General features: G+C 36.8%; 1 protein-coding gene across 2 annotated transcripts in view; it reads left to right on the top strand.

Moving 5' to 3' along the window:
* Positions 1 to 23,198, top strand: part of IQCK (IQ motif containing K) — a 35,990-nt gene extending 12,792 nt beyond the window's left edge. For both annotated transcript variants that reach the window (XM_083872368.1, XM_083872367.1), the window contains 3 exons: positions 4,862 to 4,946; positions 10,804 to 10,915; positions 22,828 to 23,198. In XM_083872368.1, coding sequence (XP_083728494.1) covers positions 4,862 to 4,946; positions 10,804 to 10,915; positions 22,828 to 22,889 — 259 coding nt within the window. In that variant the 3' untranslated portion in view covers positions 22,890 to 23,198. The remainder of the gene's footprint in view (positions 1 to 4,861; positions 4,947 to 10,803; positions 10,916 to 22,827) is intronic.
* The last annotated feature ends 318 nt before the right edge of the window (positions 23,199 to 23,516 follow it).

Below are 23,516 nucleotides of genomic sequence, written 5' to 3'. Positions count from 1 at the left end.
ATTTAAAAATGCTTTAATTTATGTAAAGATTGTCAAAATGGCAATGAGAAGACTGATAATGTATTAGTGCTTTGTGACATCTTCCTAATGTTGCTGTTCGAGCACTAAGGGGAGTTTTTCATGTTTTCAGCATACAAAGTCTGACCTAAAGTACAGAAACACAGATGGAAACATTCCCGTTGACATGCGTGGCCTTTGGAATAGGTCCATGTTTGGTTTCCTTCAGTCCAGGCCCACAAACACTCTCACAGACTACATAAATATTGGTCCTACGAGAGAGAAAGCTGAGGCAATGCTTTGTGACTTCCAAAACATGTAGCAAGTATGCAAGCACAGGAGAGCTGAGGTGGGGAATTAAAATGGGCATGTCCTCCCAAGGAGAGCGTGTTGAGGCAAGAAATCCACTGTGATTTTCAGATAGAACTGAAGACAAAAGATTCTTGCTCTTCTATTTTTTGGCATGTTCTCATTACAAAGACTTCTTGCTGTGCTTCCTCTAATTCCTCTGACATTCTTGTTACAAATCACTTGTCCTGCCTCAGTCTCCTGTTGGTTACATGACTCTGCCTCCCCACTTAACAACTTCTTATGTTAATTCCACACTGTCTTGTCTTTTTATCCTGTCTTTTCTTCATTATAAATAGATAAGCAAGTATATAAATAGTTGGTATGTGTTTAACAGTTGAATGCATATTATCACTATGGTCACTTTGGTAACACTCTCAAGTGTATTTATAATATTTTTTAATTCAATTCACTGTTGACAGTATAAAGGAACTTTTATTTGGACAAAAGAGTTCTAGTTAGCAGAAGTCACACTTTAAGATGTCTACTTGGTTGCAGTTTCTCTTTTAAGAAGTTTAAATTTGGTTATTCCCACATTTACAGTCCTTCAAAAATGTACTCTCCACATAATGCACTAAAATGTTTTCTTGTATATTGTAAGGTTTCTTCTTTCTCAAAACTAATAATCTTATTCGAGTGCATTTAGATTGCTGCAAAAGGAAACTAAGGTCATTAGGAATTTTTTTCTGACTATGGAATTGTATTAATACTGAAAATGTTATAAAGAAAGGTCTCAGTTCACACTCTGTTTGACCTGTGAAAATGTTCCAGGGTGTTTTTGTCAAGTGTCTGTGGGAATATTTCCCTGGAAAGCTGGGAGACTCATGCAGTGCCTGTGTAATATTTGATCAATAGATGTAATTGATTTTAAATACCAGGTCAGATGAATCAGTACTTCAGTGTCTGATTGCTTATGAACCACCATTTTCCTGCTTTTTGGGTAAATGACCTTAGTAGTACTTACAAGCAGAGATTTTTGAGACATTTATTTTGAATCAAAACAATACTTTTTCATTATTGCACACTTTTGGAGATCTGGATAGGCATGTAAAAAAGACCTAAAGAAGGCAGCTGTTGCTGTAGTGTTTCTAGCTTCTAAGAAATACTGCAAATATGAAAGATAACTACTTTGAGAAATCTCCAACAGAGTTTTTTTGGTTGTTCAGACCAGCATGTGATTTTTTTTTTTCGAGTATTTCTCAAAACAAAGACTTTCTCAGAATCCTTTTTTAAAGAGCTGTGCAGATCACCAGGGTAATTTACTTGCTTGTCTTATATTTACCCCCATTATGAATTTTTCAGTGACTCTGTTATTGCCTGCGTCCATACATGATCTAAATACTCAAGAACAATAACCATCACAGTCAGACTAAAGGTGAAGTGAATGTGGCTGTGGCTGTTGTATTGAAACTTAGGAGGCCTCATCCTAAGTGTTAGAGTTGCTTCAATATTTCTAGAGAAGGGATTTCTAAAAGCAGAGAGAAAGCCAAGCAGTTGTGTGACTGCACCTGGAGATTCCAGTCTCACCTGCACATCACACGCCCCAGGCACTGCTGCTCTCTGCAGGCACCTGGCTCTGAGGCTGCTGCTTAAATGTGAGGGTTGTCTGCTCCTGTTAGGGAACAGATTGGAACAGGAAGAGCCATTACTAAACCCTGACTTATATATACTGAAAATTTTCTTGATTAAATGTTTTATTGTATTTTGTTTCCAAGGAAGGGATCAGGCCTATTTGTAAAACAGATTGGGAATGTGAAGACAATCAGAGTTTCTGGGCATTACTGTGTGGAAATACTGCCTGATTTCAGTGCCCATCACTGTGACTATGAACCCCCAGAGATTATTTTGTCTGTTTTGGAGAAAAGATAATGGAGTGACTCTTTTCTTCTCTTTTTCAAAATTCATAGAGAATCCTATCTTCTGTCCATGAAGAAATCAGATACCTGTCTTCATTAAGAACCTTTTTCAATGCCTTGTACATTTATTTAATGCAAGGTTGTTTTGTACCTTCTGGGTGTGAAATTCCACTTGCATAATGTCATACAAGTAGTGAATATCTCACAGAATTGAGATCTGTACAGGTTTGCTCCGAAAGCAAGAAACGTTTTTCTGGAATTTAACTTTGATCAGTGTCTGCTTTATGTAGATTTTGTAAAATAAAATACTTAAGAAAAATCATTTTTCTGATTCTCTTTTACAGGTGCAACTTACGTTAAACAATATATGTATATCTAAATAGATATCACTGTTTTGTATGTGGGCTTTTAAGATTGTGCACAATCAAGGACTAAACAAGCAGAATGTAGTTAGTGTACATTGTAGTGTCAGTTTGCATCTTGGAGGCATGCAGCTGTCTTCTGCCACAAATGACAGACTCCTCTTGCCCTCGTTCACTGCTGAGGGGTGATTGCCTCTGCTCAGATTCTATTTTTATTTGACCTGCAGACAATTGTGCGTATTCTCCATTTATTCCCTTAGACCAAGCCGGACCTGGCATGACTTCTGGTCTTTAAAGCTGTACCATTGAAAGGATTGATATCTGCCAGTGACTGTCGTACTAAAAATTAAATCCCATTCTTGCTTGATTTTTTTATATTGCTTTCTCAGTTTTAGTGTTGGATTATAAGATAGACATTTTTATAATTTGAAAATGAAAGCAAAGAAATGCTAGAGTTGACCTTGCAGCCTAGGAGAAATCTCAACTTGTTCTTTGGAGATGTACTTATTCTTAGAGAAAGCTCAGTGTCTTTGATATAGCTGCTGTAAAATATGTAGGTCTTCCTGTGATTTTCCCTAAGTTTTGGTTTTCAAAAAGATCTAAAATAGAACAGAGGATGAAAGTCTATCAGGGAAACCAGCACAGTCCAACTTCAGATTTTTAGGTCTGATTATAAGAAACTGTTATCTCAGGAAGCCTTGCTTGTCCAGCACTTATGATTTCCCCTGAGCAGGAGAAATGCTCATTAATATTCACAGAGCTAAGACGGTTTAGCTCAATGGAGAGACTGCTTTTTATTTTTGCCTTATTTTGACTTTTCCAAACAGACCAAGGTTTTACTTCACATTAAAATAAATGTAGGCCAAAACCCAGCTGACATGATGATGAGACCAATTTAGCTGAGTACACAGACTAAAACAGTGGAGTCAGTGTAGCATTAGATAAGAGGTAAGGCTGTGCTCCAAGTTGAAATGCTCCTGCAGTGAAGACAAGCCCTAAGAGAAAGACATCAGAGAGCACAGGAAGCTTACTAGGGCAGAGACTAATATGAATGAAATTAAGTGAAAGGAAAATGGAAGCTATCAGGCCTCCTAGCTTGGACTGTAATATGCCATAAATAAATTTCCGAAAGATATTGCAGCATTTTAGCCAGAACATTTAAGACTGCATGAATAAATAGCTTGTTGCTGATGGGCTTTGTGTCTGTATAATATAAATACTGTAGATCATGTTCCTGCATGGGCTCTGTGTGTCTGTAGGTGGGTGCTGCATCCAAATTCATCCTGTTGTGTTCTTCCAAGTCAAGGCTGTGTTCAGTCTGTTCCCCATGCAGGGAGAGTGGCTCTTGGCAGCCATTCTAATGCTGTGCCAAGGCTTCTCTTTAGAACTGGTATTTTCATGAGTTGCAGTGTTATTACCCTGTAGTTCACTGGCTGCAAATTACTTTTCTTAGAAAAGACAATATAGGAACAAATTTTGTTTTGTCCTTTCCAATGGATGATTTTTTTGTCATTGTGTCTGAGAAATAAATCAACACCCCATAGGAAATGGCTTTTCAGGAGCAAGGTTTGATATAGTCACTAGAGATTTTGCTAGTGATGGGTGAATTTAATTACTAGCTTATTCCAATTAAAATTGGTAGCAACAGAATCACCAAATGTGCTTTCAAACTACCATATATTTTGGCTGAAATTGGTTCACAAATGTATTACATTCTTATATCACCAAAAGAAAATATATATGGTATCAAAAGTAAAATTTCAGCATTTTAAAAACTTGTTTAGACATTTCTAAACATGGATTCAAGCTATGCAGATATGATAATCAATTTTTTTCAGCATGTTTTAATTTAAAGTGACACCATAATGTAAATGAATGCATTAAGATATGTTTATATTCTGTGTATTTCGTGTAATAAACAATTACATCATAAGTCTCTTCCTTGTTGCACACACACTAAAACCTTCCTTGCTTTACAAATGGCAGACTGCTTCCCTTGCCCACCTCCCACTGCCTCCTCAAACCTTTCCATAATAGGGGGAGTTTGAAATACATGCAGAAGAATAAGAAAGATGGCTTGATGTGCCATTTGTATATTATTGTTTTAAGAAGAAATTATTGTAGTGTATATAACAATATATTCATACAACAAATATTCTTTGTGCATTTTTTTCCAGGGCAATAAGAAATTGTGTCTTTCAGGCTCCTGAACATTTCTCTTTTTGATAAAATAGACTATTAGGGAAAAAAGTGTTTTACATTTATAGGCTGTCTGTTTAAATTTTTTTTCTTTTTAAGCCCTAGACCACCAATTCCTCTATCTCTGCTTCTATCAGAAGAAGAAGCAAGCATACTAATTCAGTCCTTCTGGAGAGGTTATCGGGTAAGAGTAATCTATAATTATTTTGCTTGATGTTGAAAACTGGAGGACTGTGAAGGCCCCAGGGAAAATCCTTACATAAATTTTAAGTAGGGGATACTATAAATAGCTGCTGAGACCCCTATGGTTCATTGGCTTTGGATGTTGCTCTGCCTTATGCCTAGTGACTACAATTTTTTCACAGGCATTTATGCTGATGTAATCTCACTGTTTTCCTCACCAACAAAAAATCCACAGAAATTTGATTTTTCCAAAGTACAATTAACACTGAACAATTTTCTTTCTTTAACTGAAAGTTGGTTTGGGTAGTTCTCAAGGATGGAGTGTTATTTTGCTTCATGCAGGGATATGTGAGTGGCTGTGGAGATGCATGAGGAGAATTGGTGAGGTCTGTTGAGAAATAAAAGCATACAGAAAGAAAGGACAAGGAATTGAGACCAAGAATGAGACAGGGGATTTATGAGAGGCACGAAGGCTGTTATTCAAGGAAAAGGGAAACAAAATGACAAGCAGATGCTGTGAGACACACTAGTAACACAGCACTAATGCCATTCCCAGTTTAAGGGGGAAAAGCAAGATGCATAAAGTAAGTACAAAGAAAATTGTCCAATGCTATTATTTTGGAGGGTAACAGCCATGCTAACCCTAGGATACTAAATAAATGACTTTGAAAATCCTGAACAAGTTCCATCAAATACATTTTTTAAAAGCTCTAATACCTTCACACCTCAGGAAGAAATGGACTTGAAATTCAAGTGACTTTGGTGATGAAGAAATGTCTTTGACTTCCTTTATCAAAACGTAAGCTTCTAAGTAGCCTCCAGATATAGCAGCAATTTTGTTGTGATGGACAGGGAGACATCTGTGGATGTCAGGTGTTCTTTAAATAACAATCAGTATAAAACACTCTCTGTTAAGTTCTCTACTATTTTTAACAAGCATGAATATATAAGTGCCTCCTCTAATGTGCTGTGCAGCCAAAGACAATGAAATACCTTGAAATGTTCTTCTTGACTGATGGATTTTTGTGACTCTTTCTGCTTGTTTGTTTTCCTTTATTTTTTCTTTTTTTAAACAGGGACAGCATTGACACTAACATTAATTAGCACTGACAGTATCCCTGCAGGCATCCTTACAGTGGAGGCAACCATTATCCAATAACAGTTATGTTTGCTGAACACTGCAAGGTTGCTCAGATATCTTCTGCTTCTCTGCAAGCTTGTGAAGGGCACAATCCTTCCTTGTATAGATAAACTTCAGGATTTTCACACTGGTATTTATCATTCTAAACCAATTCCCAGAAATGAGAGAGAAACTCTAGCTCTAAAAGGTAGGAGACATAAAAAATAATTCAGACTATAAAAGTAGCTATTAATGTTTTACCTTATTAGAGGTGAAAGAACATGGGGTTTTAAAAATTAAAAATCGCGATCAGAATATAAAATAAAAAATATTAGTAACAGATTACCACATAGTCCAATGTGTTATCCTTGGGCTTGCAGATTAAGATAACACTAAGCTGAAATGGGATTTCATCACATTAATGATAAGTATGTTATGAAAAATTACCAGAGAATTCAGATTATTTGCTTTTAAAATAAATAGCTCAGTCAGCTAACACTGATTTAATGTTAATGCTGATAATAACTGAATACTTACAACTAATGCCTTTCTGCATTCTAAAGATATTATTGTGTCAACATTTTAAACTATTTTCTAAAGGTTTTCATTAAACCTTGTTTTATATCTCAGAGGATTTAGAATTTTGAAATACTGCTTGTGAAATAAAAATTTACACACTGTGACAACAGTGGATAATTAAACATGAGCACAGAGATACGTGACACTATGATGGAGAGACAGGATACTTCATTCTTGGTCTTAGACTCATCTTCTATGGGCTCAGACCATTTTTTGAGGTTTTTGTTGACCATATTGATTTAGGCAGTAGAGTTTATCTAGTTATGTAACTGACTGAGCATCATGTTCTTCTCATGATCCTTCTCTTGTTTCTGCTATCTCCAGCTGCCTGAGCATGCCAGGATCAAAAACACATGGCAAAAAAAAAAAAAAAAAAAAAAAGCAAAAATGGATCAGGCAGTAAAGGTTTTTCTATATAAAGGGGGAAAAGAAACTATAGGTACAGAATCTTGAGAACTCTGATACATGATCAAATCAGTAAATTCATCCTTATCTGCAGCACATTTCAGAAAAACACTTTTTAAATTGTTGTAGTAGTAATTAATGGCCATCAACCAAGTCCTTGCTACAGAGACATTGTCTCTCATACAGTCTTTCATACAGAGACATTGATGGGCTTTCTGACAATTATTTCATGTCTAATCAAGAACTGAATTCCAGAACAAATAGCAGTGGAAAATACAACTGCTGATTAAGAAGACACTAAGGGATCTCTGAGGAGATCCCAGACAGGAAGACAGCATCTTGAGAGGGCTCTTTGAGGGCTGGAGGAGCACTCAAGTAAGACTTGAGATAGCTCTGTCATCAGAATTCCTCCCTTTCACTTTCCACCATCCTTTTTTATTGAGGATCCATTCATCTGTCACGGGCCAAGGCAGTATTCAGCTAGGTGTCAATTTTCCAGGCACCTTTCCAACAAAAGGTGATATATTCCTTCACCCCTCTACTGCAGAATCTTTGCTTAGTGCCATTTTTTATGGGGTCTTTTTAATCTCTAAAATTTGCATAGCTATTCTAGACTAAAAGAAAGTTTTCATTAATAGAATTTCCTCTGATATCTGTGGGTAAACCTTTTGTGTTATCCTTATCTGTTGTGCTACATGTTCTCACCTAGCACTGAAAGCATGGGGGTTTTGACTAAATCTTGTAATATCTTAGAGTTGAAATTGGACAGCATTATGTAAATATTCCGTGCACTTTCATGCACTCACATCCCTTGAGCAAAAGTTGAAGATAAAAATGCTTCAATTTGGCTTGTATCTTGCAAAGTGTAGTTGTGCTTTTGCTATCACAGTTTATATTGCTTTCCAGCAAGCTGTGGCTACCAGCAAAGGCTTAAACCCAGAAGGTCACACACATATTCACTGTTATTTACTGCAAGTGTAGGAGTGAACTCTCTCTTCAAAGCTAAGACGCCTCCAGGGCTTCAGGCAGTGCTGGTCTGCAGGAGAGACACATCAGTTGTTTGGACAAGATTCTTGACTCTCTCTTTATTTGCCTGGAGATTTTGCTGCTAAGTCATGGCTTTTTCATCATGCTAGCATTGCACTCTGGTTCAAAACAGAAGACCTTTCTAAGGAATTATCAATATGCTAAACTACATTATACTATGCTAAACTGTAATCTATTAAGCAATTTTGAACTTTTTAATGTATTTTGTTACATTGCTGTCACATTTTACTGCATGTGGCATATCTGTGTTCTTTTTTCCTTTATTTGGTCACTTTTCTAAAAAGACACTTTGTTCTGGGAGCTCATTTTACTGCTTGGATTTAATGCTGACTTTGGAGTATTTGAGTATCTGACTCTGCCTTTATCTCAGAACTCTGTATTTCACTGTATTTCACTGCACTGTCACTGTGTTATTTGCTTAGGGTGACTAAACAGAATCTACTATACTTTCCTTCTGTCTTTTAACTGTTAAGAATTACTGTCTTTATCTTCAATATACAAAGACAACCGTGGCCCTGTCATGGGCCAAAATACAGATCTGACACAGCTGAAGATGTAAATGGATACATCATGTCTTCAGAAATTTTATATTTAGATATAGATGTAGTAATTTTTCTATCTCCCTGCCTCTTGCACTTCTGTCATTTATATGCTTGTGTCCCATAAGCATTTTCTTAACCCTTTCCTGTGCATACAGACATGTAATAAGGAATTATTTGGCTTGTAAAAGCATACATGGCAGCATAAAAGAAAAAATGTCTATTGCAAGCCTAAAGAAATTATCCTGTGTTTGGATTATATTTTATTTTTGCAAATAGTATTTGATGAATTTAATAGAAAATTATCTCATTTTTTGTATAGCTGTATGTCACTAGTAGATGTAACTTCTTTAATTTTTAAAATTTCATGGCAACCTTGTAAGAAGTCCTTATAACTTTTATAGAAGATACTAAAGAACTATATCAGTATAATGGAATATTATTGGAGGTCTAAGATGTACCTGATCTCAAGTCACTGAGCAAAAGTCTTGGCTGTTTTTATTGATCAAGTAACCTTGTATTGTATTTCTACCCTGCCAGTGCACTGTCTGAAACACAGCAAGTTATCTTCTCCTAAGTGGATTGAAAAGTGCTATGGGAGTTCAGCTACTGTTTATTGCAGTCTTAGTTGCAGCACAGAGGAGAAATCCTGGGAGGAAAGAATACTTTTAATAAATAATTTATACTGTTTTCTTTAAGGTTTTGAGGTTTTTATAACTAGTGGAAAACAAAGTCATGCTCTTTTGCTCTGTATGCGTCTTAGCAAAGTGGGAGAAAAGCAGAGTGTAATGGAGAAGAGCATATAATAGAGTTCAAGTCACAGAGCAAACTCTTCACTATATCCTATAAGAACACAATAAATAAAATTTTAGTTAGAAATGTCTAGGGAGCTAAGTGGTTATCTTCCTGCAAGCAAAAATGTGTCCAGGAGAAACTGAGCTTATTGCTGCTTGTTTCTCCCATGTTGTTCCATTTCAGACTGAATTACTAGGACATTGAATCTTGGAATCATGGAATGGTTTGGGTTGGAAGAGACCTTAAAGATCACCCAGTTCCAGCCCTGCTGCCACGGGCAGGGACACCTTCCACCAGAGCAGGTTGCTCAGAGCCCCATCCAGCCTGGCCTTGGACACTGCCAGGGATGGGGCAGCCGAGCTTCTCTAAATGTAGTCCTGAAATATATAAAAATGACTTTTTTACATGTAACATTTAGGGGAAAAAACTCCAAACCCCAGAAACTACATTTTAAAAATAATTCTATTACAATTTGAGTATGACTCTAAGAGAAGAATCACCAGTGTAAGGTAATACTGGCATGTCCCTTTCCACTGTTCAGTATCTTGTGCACTGGAGGTAGTAATTGTGTGAATGCCCACAATGGGCAACACACTGCTAATTTATCAAATCCTGCTTACAAATGTAAGTAGCAGAGTGGTAAAAGCTGTTGATGCAGAGCTAGTTCACTTCTGTGTGAGTAGGAACTTCACCAGTACAAAAACAATGCTAGAAAAATTCAACTTACATCTCGATGAAATCAAGGCCTTTGACCGTTGTGGTTTTTTTTTCTGGAAGCAGAATTATGCCTTTCACGGGGTGATTGACAAAGAATAGATGTCATGTAATGCAGTCCAATTACTTTAAATAACAGATTAATGGCTCTCCTGTTGGTGAAAATTGTGTGGGTGGGATTGCCAGTCAGCCTATTTGCAGCTGGTGGCAGGTGTGAATCAGGTTGATGGAATAAATTTTCTTCTGTATGACCCTTCATGCTCCTCTTCTGCTCTATTATTTTGGTCCGTGGGTTGTTTTATAGTGTTACACTCTTCTAAAGGCACTAATACCCTTCAGCATAAGGCTTTAGATTTTAATTAACTCAAAGAATTATCATCTCACTGCAATCTCAATCTCAGGAGTAATCTTCATAATCAAAGTGATCCCCTAATAGACATATTTATATTTTCAACTGGATTTGTCAATTATGTGGATTTTATTTCTGTGTAAGCTGAAAGCTGTAAACCTCTGGGATTTTGCTTTTACCTCAGGGCCAGTAAAGAGGATGGCTGTCACATATTTGCCTAGCCACAGCCTTGTGAAAAAAATTGTATCCTCATCCTGGGTAACATGAAGGTATTTAATTATAGTTTTCTTTTCTGATTCCCCTTTCACAGGTTCGTTGTGATAGTGAAATCCAAGAGTTACGTCAGTGGCAAAGGAAGTTCAGGGAGGAAAAGAACATTAATGAGGTAGTGAAAAAATTCTGGGCTAAACAGGAAGCCAAAGGTAGGTTAATTAAATTGTGAGGTTTTTTTGGTTGGTTAGTTGGTTTGTTTTTACATTGTGTTGAATTTTTTTACTTTGAATTGTATTAAAAAATAGGCCACACAGTAGGACACTAATCCCGAGAGAGAAGGTAATGGCTGGTGGAAATGCTTGGCTGTTTCTTTACAGTCAATACTTATTCTACCTGAGTTGCGTGTGCAGCTGGAAGTGGTAATGAAAAATACAATATAGGGTCTAAATTCAATAGTTTCAGAAAACTATGATAATTTGCTGGCACAGTATTTTCTAGGGCAGGATTAGACACCTACCAGCTTTTCATCATGTAAAGCTGATTTTTACCAGATGGGTCGTAGTACAATTTTTCTAAACTGGTAAATATTCTATTGGCACTTTCCTGTAGTTATTTACTACAAAACTTGGCCTGTACAGATCTGAAAAAACAAAGAAAACAAACCCAAACAACTTAAAAAATTGCCAAGGGAAATAAGGCCAGATTGCTTCAAGAACTGGCACTGTAACGTGTTATTTTTTTGCCCTGTTTGTGGACAAGGCTTTACTGACAGTGTCAAGTCACCATTCACTTAGGCACACAAATTATGATTATTTGCCCAGCCTCTTTGTCTGTTAATGCAGGATTCACTGGCTCCTCAGCCAGTCTGCATTTTCCCAGCCTCTGTGGGCTGGCTCAGCCCTGATCCATGCAGAGAAATGACCTCCACAGCCATGGCAGGAGCTCAGAAGGTGTGAGGTCATTCAGTTGTGATGTTCAGGTGTTGAAGAGAGGGAAAATGATGTAGCAGTCAGCACTGTGAACCCTCCAGTCTGATGGCACTGTCACAGGTCTGCTCTCAGATGGCCAAAATTTGCCCTGAACTACAGGGGAGTGATAATATTTGGTGATAGGAGTTTGTTACAAGGGCTGTGTAGATTCTCCAAACATTTCTTTATGTTGCAGTTTTAATCTGTGAAATATCAGGTTTTATTTACCAATCCTTGAAATTGCCTTAGGGATATTTTATAGCTAAAAATAATTAATTCTCAGGGAAAAAAATCATACATCACAACAGGAGAAATCTGTGTTTATGTGTGTGTGTGTGTGTGTGTGTATGGGGTGTTCATATGCAGTAAGGGAAGTAGAATTCTTGGTTTTAGTAGCTTAGACTTAGAAGATTAAATCATGTAGTAACAGTGCACAAAAATGATGCAAACATAAAAATCAGTGAGACATTAAGTTGTCTTCCAGCAGATTTGATGGACATATAAAAAAAATTTTGGCAGAACAACCAAAGTTTCCTTCAAGTGGGATTTCATAGCCTCTCTACTACAGTTTATTATGAGTTGACTTGGTAAAAAATGTAGGCATCTTTTCCTTTTAAAAGAAAACACAGATATATCTGGGTTTAAGTATCTGAAAACAGTGAATTCAAATTTCCTATCATAAAATTATTCTCATTATAAATTAAAAACATAAAAGGTGAATTTTTCTCTTTGTAATACATGGTTTATTCTGTCAGTGTTAATTGTTGGAAAATTGCATTCCTGGAGATAATGATAGAGGTTGACCTTGCAGGCTTGCTAACGCCTTTTAAGTGATTGCAATTTAATGTTTGTGGCTTGGACTCTGGTTTCAATTTGTTAATATTTTTATCATCTCATCAAGGCACGTCTTTTCACACATTCCATTGTCCATGATACCAGTAAAAGTTAGAAATGCATGTTTCCCACTTCTAAGAAAGAAAACTATATATTCACAACACACCAATGTGAAAAAGGATAATTATGATATTAGATGATTACACAGTCATGGTTTTCAGTCTTCATGCATGTAAAAGCTTAAAGGTGAAAATCACAAGTTCATTTTCAGAAGACAAGGTGAACCCATTCTCAAAATGCTGCAATGAAGAAAAATAGGGGCTAAAGGTGGATTGTGTCACTTGACAGTTGAATTGATGAAAAAACTCCTGTGTCTGAAGAAATTTAATCTTTCTATAAACTATACTTAAGTTGTTTTGGAAACTTATGTAGAGATAAGACTTCCTTTGCCAATTGTTTCAAAAGGAAAAACAAATTTCCTTTTAATCACTCTCACAGAGATTTCCTGTCATCAAATAATTTATTTTAGGACTCTAGGACACATAGCTGTTTCATCACTTCAAAGAAAGCTGCAAAATTGCCCCTTTTCACTTCTTTTTCTTAAACCAGTATAAGTTTATATTGCTTTATATCAGCTTTCAGTATTATCACACTGTTTCTGTAATTTCTTAACTGAGCTCTGCTAAGTTAATTTAAGAGTATCCACACATCAAATAGCCTCGGGGCCCAGACAGATGGCTATTTGGAAACAGCTGGACTAGTTTGAGAAGTTACTGTCCAGGGGTTTTCATTATCAATCTCAGCTGTGACGCCATAATTCATTTTGTTAGTGCTCCAGCTGCTCTTTTTTCTGCTGTTATTATCCTGCTGTTTATTAGTGTCCTTAAACCCAGTTTCATTGTAAAGTCAGCAGGTTAGTTTAACTGCTTTTACCAGTGATTCCATCCAACACAGCTGACTTTGTGCTGAAGTGGATTGTGAACACTCACACAATAATGAATAGCATAACACAACTACTTTTTAACCTTGTCTTTCTAAGCATTTGGTTTAACTGAATTAATTAATTTGGTTAATTCAATTAATCCCCTTTAATTAAGCCACTGAACTCCTTGCATCAACCAGACAAAGCATTTATTGTTACTAAAAACTTAGATCTCGCAAAAAAAGCATTAAGATTCATGGTCAAAGGAAAAAAAAGAGTAACATTTTTAAGTAGATACAGCATTTTATTGTGAAATAACCACATTAGGAAAAATAATGAAGGATCTCTTTAATTTGTATATAACTAACTCTGTTTATTAGATGCTGTAAACAGTGTTGAATCTAACTGTAGGGGATGAATGGTGAGCTGCCAAATAGCTTTTAGAAAATGATGACTCGAGCAGTAATGTGATTCTATTGACACTACTAGAAAGATCAGCATACCTTCCATGGAAATATCAGCCAAAGACTCAGTTAATGTGAGCTAACAGGCAGAGTCTGCTTTGTTGGGATTTTCAGCACAATGAAACCTTATTGCAAGGGTATGTTCTAGGTAAAAACATAATTTTATGGAAAGGTGTTTGTGTATGATAGTTCAGAAAAAGACAGTAAGACATTAGAAATGTAAACTGATTGTAATTAGTAAATCCAAAGTAATTCTTCATTTATTTTCCGGGTTTCAGAAAGTGTGTTAAAACATGTCCATTAATTTTAAAACAAGCAATTGAATTCTCATTAGAACAAAATACTTCTGGAGGGTCTTTTCTTTTTCCAGTAGAGACCAAGAGGCTCTTTTTTGTTGTTATTATTTTTAAATGGAGTGATCCAGCCAGTTCCCCATTAAAAGGCAGCCCTGTGCTCCCTTGGCCAAGGCTGCTCCATCCTCCCTCCCTTGGCACTGGTGGCTTTGACAGGAACAGCTCCTGCCCTCTGCTCTGCTCTGCTCTGCCGGCCCTGGGGAGGCTTTTCTGCTGATCAGCCCGATAAACTCACTCACCAGTGACACAATCCTTCCATCCACAGTGAGGGAAACGGTGCACCAAAATCCAGGGGAGGAGAAAATCCAGGGGAGTGCCCATCTGTGATGGGCACTCAGGGTCACAGAGCTGCTGTGCCCTGGGAAGGCATGGCCACATGATGGTTTGTGGCAGGGCTCTGATGGTGCCTCATGCAAACCCTGCCCCACAGCATGTTAAACTCCTCCATTTTTCCCTGTGAAATTCTTTAGTCTTCTCTCAGTCTATCTTTTATACTCGTTGTTACTAGTTTTGTAAAGTGCTCTAGGATAGAAAGTGTGAAAAACTGCAGGGAAATGACTTCATGCATTAACAGCACCTTGCAGGACTGTTGACCTCTTTTAATGCACATGCTGGTAAAACTTCTTTGTGAGTGCAAAGAAAAAAGTGTGTTTCTTTCAGCATATATCCAGGATCATAAAGCTACAGCATTCTTGGCTGACATTTTATTTGCTGTACTGCTCCACTGCTGTGTAAAATTACATTCCCCAAAATGATCTATATTTAAGGTATGACAGTCCTTACTCTGAACAATTTCATGAAAATGTAATGATAAGCACAACACTTAAGACTCAGTTTAGTGCCTCACAGCTTTACACTTGAAGAGAGAAAGAATTTTCTCTAATATAGCACAGCTGATGGGATAAATCTGTTCCAGAATTTTTTTGCAGAATTAAAAAATTGTTTACTTTCTACAGAAAATAGAGTTACTTAAAACTCAACCTCCAGAGAATGCGAGTCAATAGCAGATTGTGGTTCTGAGAACTGTTTTGTGCAGATTTAGTACTGATAGGACAGCAGTGGAAATGAAAAAGTGTCTGTCCTACAATGAAAAGAATTTGAAAAATATTTAAACTTTTTAATGAAAATACCAAAATCTTCATTAATCTCTTAACTGACCAAAACATTCTGTTGCAATGGTTACTTCTCTGCTGTTGGATAGACCATTGCTGCTGTTACACAAACAGTACTTTTAGCTATGTTATGTCCTAAGGGAATTTTTTACTTGTTCTTCTAATCTGCATAAAATTTGTAAAATTTCAGTTTTAAAAATCAGTATTATTAGGTAAAATATTACAATAAATAAATATTCCTGGGTTTATGGAAATAACAATTGTGACCCTATTAGCTGGCAGGTCTTTTAAATCAACAACAGCCTGGGCTTTGCAAGGCACTTGTGTAACAGAGGAGGCACAGTGTGTGGAGATTGTAGTTAAATCAAAATAAGACAGAAAGTAATCTTCACAGCAGGTGAGGGGGGTGATTTCCAGATACAGGAGGGAATATTCTGTTACATTCCATTCAATTTTCAAGCTGTATTTTTCCTTTGGCAGTAGAAATTATTACTTACCTACATGGAGAGATTTTAAAAGTACCTCTTTCATGGCAATAATCTTTTCCTTTGGGAAGATGCATCCAGCAATATTCTGAAGAACTCAAAATGGAGGTGTTCTGGAAAATCCTTGCAAATATGAATGAGATACAAGGGAGAACAGGCTGCATATTTATGGTGCTAGAGCAGGAACAGATGCACAGTGTCAAGAAGCAAAGAAATGCAGTAACTCACTCCTAATACAGCTGTGATGTCTGTACCTGAACCATGAGGAAGGATTCAAGAGCTTAATATCAAATTAAGCTGAACAGGGGAGGTCTAGTCTGCAGACTTTTGAAGGATGTCTGTATGCAATCATATCACATCGAAGCAAAATTAATTGGAGATGAGGAAAACGTTAAATTCAGAACCCAGAAAAAAAAATGGCTACACTGTGAAACTTCTTTAAATTCATTCCATAAACATCTTTATTATTGGAGCCATAAATGAAGTTATAACCACATGCATGTTTGTAGGACTGAGTAGTTTCCCAAAGAAAATATTGAAAAGAGGATATATTTATAAATGGGAAATCTTACACTAGGCTTAAGAAAATATTCAAAATGACTTCAGGTAATAATGTTGGATTAGGAAAAGGCATAGTCTGAATAGCTAACAGATTTCTTAAAGACTGCATATCTGTGGTTTATTTAGGAAAATTTAGCCCTGTAAAATATAAGGAATTAATCAGTTTTATGTGAGAGTTTTTTCCTTTCCCCCACCACTTTCACCAAGGGTGGTTAAAATAATTGAGGAAGATTTTAAACAAAATAATTCGTTTCTAATTTCATCTGCCCTCCTTTTATTGCAGCTGTAATTCTTTAATTAATCTCATGATGGAATTCTTGTAAGTAATGACCTTCTCAGATACTGTGGTTTTACACTTTAAATCTTTTATATTATGCAACAGATTTATATACACACACATATATATTAAGATCTTATATGTTGAATGTATTTTTTCTAATAATTTGGTTTCAAACTAAACTCTAGAAACAGGTTAAAAGTGGAAGGCTGCTTGCTGTCACTAGGACAGCAAGAATTAATTAAAAGAATTAATAAAAATAAGTTAAATTAATTAAAAGAATTTCACTCTTCATTTTTTAAAAAACATGACTATTTACAGGTATTTGGTTTTTTCCTTCTGAAACCAAAAGTGCTGCAGTCAAAATGGTTTAAAATGGGGGCATATATATGATTGATTTTGATTTAAAAGCACTTGTATAAAATTTGACTTACATAGAAGAAGACCTTTAAATTTTTTATTTTTATTTATTTTTTTTTAAAGGAAGCAAAAAAAGAAAATCAAAGAACAAAGCAGTACCGAAGGCTGAGTATGTGCTGGTGGTTTTCATCAAGCCTAATTCAAAATGCTTGAGATGTTTCTGAAAGTTTAATCTTGGCACTAACAGCTGAGAATGTAGTGATAAAAGTCATAAGACTCATGATACAGAATCCAATTTATTGGTCCACACCCTGGACTCAGACATCTTTGAAAATTCGTGAAGATTACAGTAACATTTAATTTCTGAAACTATGTTGGGAATGTTTGAAAAAATAAAAAGGGAAGATGATCATTTAGATAAACTACAGCACGGGGTCTTCTGAACTGTGCTTTCACAGGCTCAGCAGTGGGCCTGTGAGCACAAGTCTGAACTAATCCTCCAGCACCAAAGCTGTATTTTCACCCATCACTCTGCAGTTGTTAATAATAATTTTTAATGGAAAAAACCGACAATTCCAATTTGGTGATTTTTCAGTGATTTTATAAGCATATTTTTTGATTGTTTTTTTTCTTTTTTTTTAAGGAGAAGAGAATTTTTTCATGGGTTCTGCAATCTTCTTTGTTTCCTTTTTCTGCTTTTAACCTTAAAAGTGAGAAACAGAAAAACACTGGAGCATTTTTATTGAAAATGCTGCTGGTATTTTCTATAAGCCATTTAGATAAGCAAACCCCAAATTTCTTTTTTTAACTATGGGATGTGTTAGAAGCCTGGAGAAAAAAGGCTGAAAAATAAAGCCTCCAAATAGTCCTGCAGCAAAACTAGATTTGAGACTCTTGGTTAAAAAAAAAAAGGGGGGGAAGTGAGGCAGGGAAAGAAAGACCACGAGCTGTTAGTGGAGTGTTAAAATATGACTGAGAGAATTCAAAGAAGGGGGTGACAGATTGCAGAACACAGGAGCTGCCTGCCCTGACTCCCTTGAAACCTTCCCTGTGGCATCAGTCACCCAGATGTCTTTTCCAATCTAACAGTCTGCTTTCTTACCTGATGCTTTGTTTTAGTCTGCACAAGAGTTTAAATTTGGTAACTTCACAGAACCTATCACATTTTGCAAGTTGGAGTCATGTCAGAAATAAGAAAAGCTAATGGGTATAAATGCAGTTTTCATGAAGCTGCCCAGCAAATCTGGAATTCTGGGTTTCTGCCCATGCTGGTTCCTGCCTGTAAATCCCCAAATGCTTTTAGCTGAGGACCTGCCACTCTGGAATGATTTCTGTTTCTGGTCAGTCCTTTCTGTTTTCATTGTTCTCTTTTTCTATCTTGACTATTTACATTGAAAAATACTGCATTAATCAGATGCTCTGGAAATGAATCAGTTGCCGTCATTCTGGGTTTTCTTCTCAGCCCAGACTTGTGTTCCATAAACTGTTGTGTTTTTATGGCTGTCTCTTCTTAAATCTCAGGTCATTGAATGATTTGGAGGACACTTGGATAATTGTAAGCAATAGTCTCCAGTACATCTACTTCTCTGTAGTTTTTTCTCTCCTAACTGAGGTGTTCATGTCAGTTGTTCAGATACTCTAATACTCGTATCTTCCCGTATTTCTCTTCTTTTTGTACACCTTGAATTGTAAAAATGCCATTCAAATATATTCTAATGAATTCTGAGTCTTCCTGTCAAAATACGAAGAAAACAATGGTGCATTGCTTTCTGCTAGAGATCTTTCAGCCCTTATTTCCCATATGCATGGCTGAATGTTGGTGTTTGGAAGTCTCCTGTATTTCAGATCTTGCTTTGCTAATCTAAATCCTAAGCAAATTAAAAAATGCCCTACAACTTTTTGTCCTCTGCAGTCAGCAAGACTAAGCATTGCTCCTGATTGGAGAAATTTGGAGAATTAGGTTTGTCCTGTCACTTTTAAAAATCTATTTTGCAGAAGCCTCTTCTGCTGAGTGATCCTCTAACAGTTCCATTTCAGATTCATGACTTGTAGGAGTGTGTGTGGGTAATTTCCATTTTATCATTTGTTTGGTTAATATATCTGTATTCAATAGATCATTTTCCTATCACTAGTGACTGAGTATTTCCTGGAGTGAAAGGTTTCACTAATAATTATATACAGGCAGACTTCCAATTGTAAGAGGCTAAAATTATAAACACTTTATAAAAAACCTGTCTCTTTAAAAGTCAGGTCTTATTTCAGCAAGATTGCTGGTGGCTCCAATTTCATGTTCAGGCTTCTTTGGCATTTCATTGGGAGGCTAGGGTGAAACTCCTTTCTATATATATATTTTACTCTAAGCCCCTGCTAATCAGTTATTCCAATACATTTTCTTTAATGGATTTTCATCTTATAGTCCAAGTCTATAGTATTTTTCATTACTGTTTTCAACTGTTTAAATTACTAAATGTAGTTCTTAGAGTTCTGTGAAGAAGTGCACTCTGTAAAGAGTGTGGGGTCACAAACCTTTCCTAAGCTACTGTCACAAGCCAGTTGTGTTATACAGTAGTGCACACATTTGGTCATAGTTTATTCACTGTTATGCTGAAACAACCAAGTGTCAAACCAGAACATCAGTCCTGTATATTAAGAAGAGGGAAAATGATGTCTGCCATTGAAATTGGATGATAAGGACATTTGGACTTAATGCTTATATAAATAGGACAAAAGCTCCAAGTTTTGCAGATTTTTGAATTTTCCCTTCCTGGGAGCTAATGAACAGTAAATCCAGATACATTCCAGTGCTTCCTTTAGCCATCATCTGTGCCTCAGCATTGCAGCACAGACATGATAAACTATGTCAAATGAGCTGCATTCCCAAGGAACATGGGACACCGAGTAGTAGACAACTTTATTGTAGGAGTAGCAGGTCAAAAATAGCAGTTAACAGTTGTGCTCCTCAAGAACACCCCCACCTCACCTCCAAAGAAATTAATCACAGTCCCCACTAGTGCTTATTATTGCAGTGGTGGCTCTAGTGTCCCATGATTTAGAGTCTGTGTGTGACTAAATTATAGTTTAATCAGGTTTTCTCACTATGAAAAAATAAGGAGTAAGAAGACCGAAAAATACAGTAAAGAGACTGAAACATAGTGCTAAAAAATTAAACTGTTCCCATAGGAGAAAGCACATGACCTATTCAGGTAAAAATACCAGTACTAGAAGAAATAAGTGAGATGTGAGATTTTATTTTTTCTTAACTTACACTGTTACAGCACCTAAGGGCCTCAGTTCCTCTATGTCTCAGGACTTTGAACAGAAGCTGATGTTTTAAAAGTACACTAAATACTGATCACGCTGCCAGTGAGCGTGATTGTGTTATTTAATTCTTTTATTGTGCTTCCTTAAATTAGGCATTCTCTGTAGATAATTTTCATACATTCAGTTACACAAACATCTTGGGATTTAAAGTGCCTGTAATTTTCCTGAATGCAGCTTTCTGTGAGAACAGTTTTCCTGGCAATGCCCCGAGACTGGCAGCAGCGCGCAGTTGCAATCCCTGCTGTGTAAATGGCATCCTGGGGCAGTTTGTTCTGCCCAGTTATGTCCGTAGGCCTTTCCCCAGCACACAGGAAATCTCAGCAGAGAAAAAGGAATGGTTTCCATTGCAGCAGAATCAGTTGTGTTTCTCACAGTGGTGGGAGCTGGCCCTCCAGAGCTGCACACAGTGACTGCGGACACGGAGAGACGGAATGGGAACGGTGCTGCTCAAGTTCAGATTTTAATCCTTGTTTAAATACAGCTGAAAAGTGAAATGGGTTTCTCACTCTGTTGAAAGAATGATAGGACTTCAGGACTGAAATGACTAAAATTCAGCATTAAGGAATGGCACAGTTGTAAGCCAGGTCGTTGATGTTGACATTTACACTGTTCATTGTTCTAGATAGTGTTGTCTGAAAGAAACAGGCTGGATTATCAGGCAGTCTAAGTTGTTCTAAACGTCTTCCTCAGGCATTTCAAAATATTTTAAGCAAGCTAGTTCAGTTTGAGGTGTCACAGTCTGAAAAATACATTTTCTCCAATGGAAATTTCTAGGGAACAAACGTAGCCAGGCAGCTTCTTTCTCCATCTTTCCAGCTTATCTGAATCCTGAGGACATCTTACTTTTCTATCTGCATAGGAAGCAAGTCTATGTCAAAAACTGTTTAAGTAACTGCCTGAAATCCAGATTTATGCTGACAGCCTGTGCTTCCTGCTTGGTGTGATGTGATTGGAAATTGTTATGCTTAAGTAACACAGGTTATGATAAGACAAGGACTCTACTGACTAAAAGCATAACTAGTAGATACCTGCTCATTTTAATGTGGAAGTCTGTGAGCCCTGAGGTTTCTGAATGTTGCAACTTTTATTAAATATTTGCAAATGTCATCCTCATCACACCAAGGAATATTAGATAAAATTCAATGCAATAGAAAGTATTTTGCCTACAGGACATTCATAGTCATATGTGATACTAAATACACTCTGGATTTTTCTTAACAGCCGTACAAACAGAAGCCCTAAAATCCAGAAAGGTCTTTGGCCATCGAGGCACTGGGCATGTATTGCCTTGACCATTGTAGAACAGGGTTTATCCTGCTGCTGCAGTCTCATTTTGGGTTTCTAAGAGATTGCTGTGTCCCTCCTTATACAGCACTTTTCCTGTCTGTTTTCTATGGGCTGAGATTTTCCAGGTTGGGAGCACAGTGAGCACCTTAAATTAGCACATGTTGCAGCCCAGTATTCCTGCTATGTACCAAGAGGATTTTGTTTGCTGGTTTTCAGTTGCATGCCTTGGAAGGGTAACTAAGCTCTCCTGAAACTGTATGTTCAAAAGCAAATTGTTTTTGGCGTATTTGGCTTTCTTTGCCTCTAGCAAAGCTTTTATATATAAATCGCCCAACAAACTTGCTTGATGTAGAAGGTGTATAGTACAGAGACATCTTCTGAAGTGTAGGAAATAGAAAAGCAGATTTTTTTTAAGTTGAAAGGCAGTTTGTAAAATATTAAAATACCAAAACCAAGTAAGACTGCAGAAATCACACAAGCAGAATGAGGGACCAGACTGTTGTATCAGCAAAAGAAAAACATTAGGTTAATCTGTATTAACAGATGTAACATTCTGAAAGAACACAGAGCTTTGAAAACAGCTTTCACTAGGGGGTGGGACATTTTACTTTTATGTAGAGCTTTTGTTCATTTAGAATTGTTTACTCCAGCAAGCAACCCTGTGCTCTTTGTTTGACTGGTTTTTCCCATTTGGCAGACCCTTTGCAATCACATGGATAACATTCTTCTTTCCACTGAGACACAGAAAAACTATTCTTTATTGCCCTTGCTTGTTGTCCTAAATGACAAAAATATATTTATATGCTAGGTGAACTGTATGACTCCATCACTGACTTTTAATTGAAAATTCTTCAAAGCGGAAACCTCAAAGAGCTGCTTTCAATTTTTTTTTTCAGCAAGCCAGTGATTTCTCACTAGCAAAAAGCTCTGCCCTCAGCTACACATGCACAACTCCCACAGCTGGCACAGAGAACTGTGTACAAGTATCTGAGTGCTGAAGCTGTGTCAAAACATGAAAAAAAAAAAAAAGCCATACAAAGAAGAAATACACTTTTCGGGTTGGGCAGGGGATTTTTATTTATTTATTGAACAACAGAGTTTTTGCTGTGGAAGTATGGATGTTTTCTTTTTTGTTTCTGTGTCTGTTAATTTTTTTCTTTTTTTTGTATGGTTGCAGTGCAAAGGAAAGCAGAAGAGCTGGACAAACTTACCCAAAATCCTTCAACATCACAATTTTAGTTTCCTCACTAAAATTGCAAAGCACGGAGCTCATGGACTTTGTGATACTGATTTAGAAACTCTATTAGCATTCAAGTTTTACATGTGAGGTATTGTAAATCAAAGGCAGGTTATATAAGGACCCAGCATGCCAAGACAAAATTCAGTCTTAGTCTCAGTGAGCACAATTCTGTTAAAACAGATGGAATGGTGCACATCTAGCCAAAAAGGCTGAATCTGTGTTTATCTTGTGTTCCTGAATGCTCACTTAAAACCTTTTCCGACAGGAACAAAACTGGATGAAATTAAATGGGGTTCTACCCACATGTAGGCAAGTGTTAAATCTTCATTTATCATAAACTGGACTCCCCTTACTCTTGCAGAGCTGTGACAATTTACACAAATCCAGGCTCTGTTCAGAACAGTCTAAGTTGCAGAAATGCTGTGCCCCTGCAATTCCGATGGAAGGCAATGGGAGCTGGGGTTGCTCTGCATTTCTGCAGGGGAGAAAAGTCAAAGGCCCTTTTGTTACCACTTAGCACATGTGCTGAGAAAGTGCAGAATTAAGATCCCAGTGTCAGCATTTTCAGCAATCTTATGCAGGCTACTTACTTACATCAGGTCCAAGCACAGTAACAATCAGATTGA

Source organism: Zosterops lateralis, assembly GCF_965231275.1.
Source record: "Zosterops lateralis genome assembly, chromosome: 15".
In the NCBI taxonomy this organism is placed as follows: domain Eukaryota; kingdom Metazoa; phylum Chordata; class Aves; order Passeriformes; family Zosteropidae; genus Zosterops; species Zosterops lateralis.
Note: the sequence above shows the minus strand (reverse complement) of the source record. Positions and strands in the feature narration are given on the sequence as shown.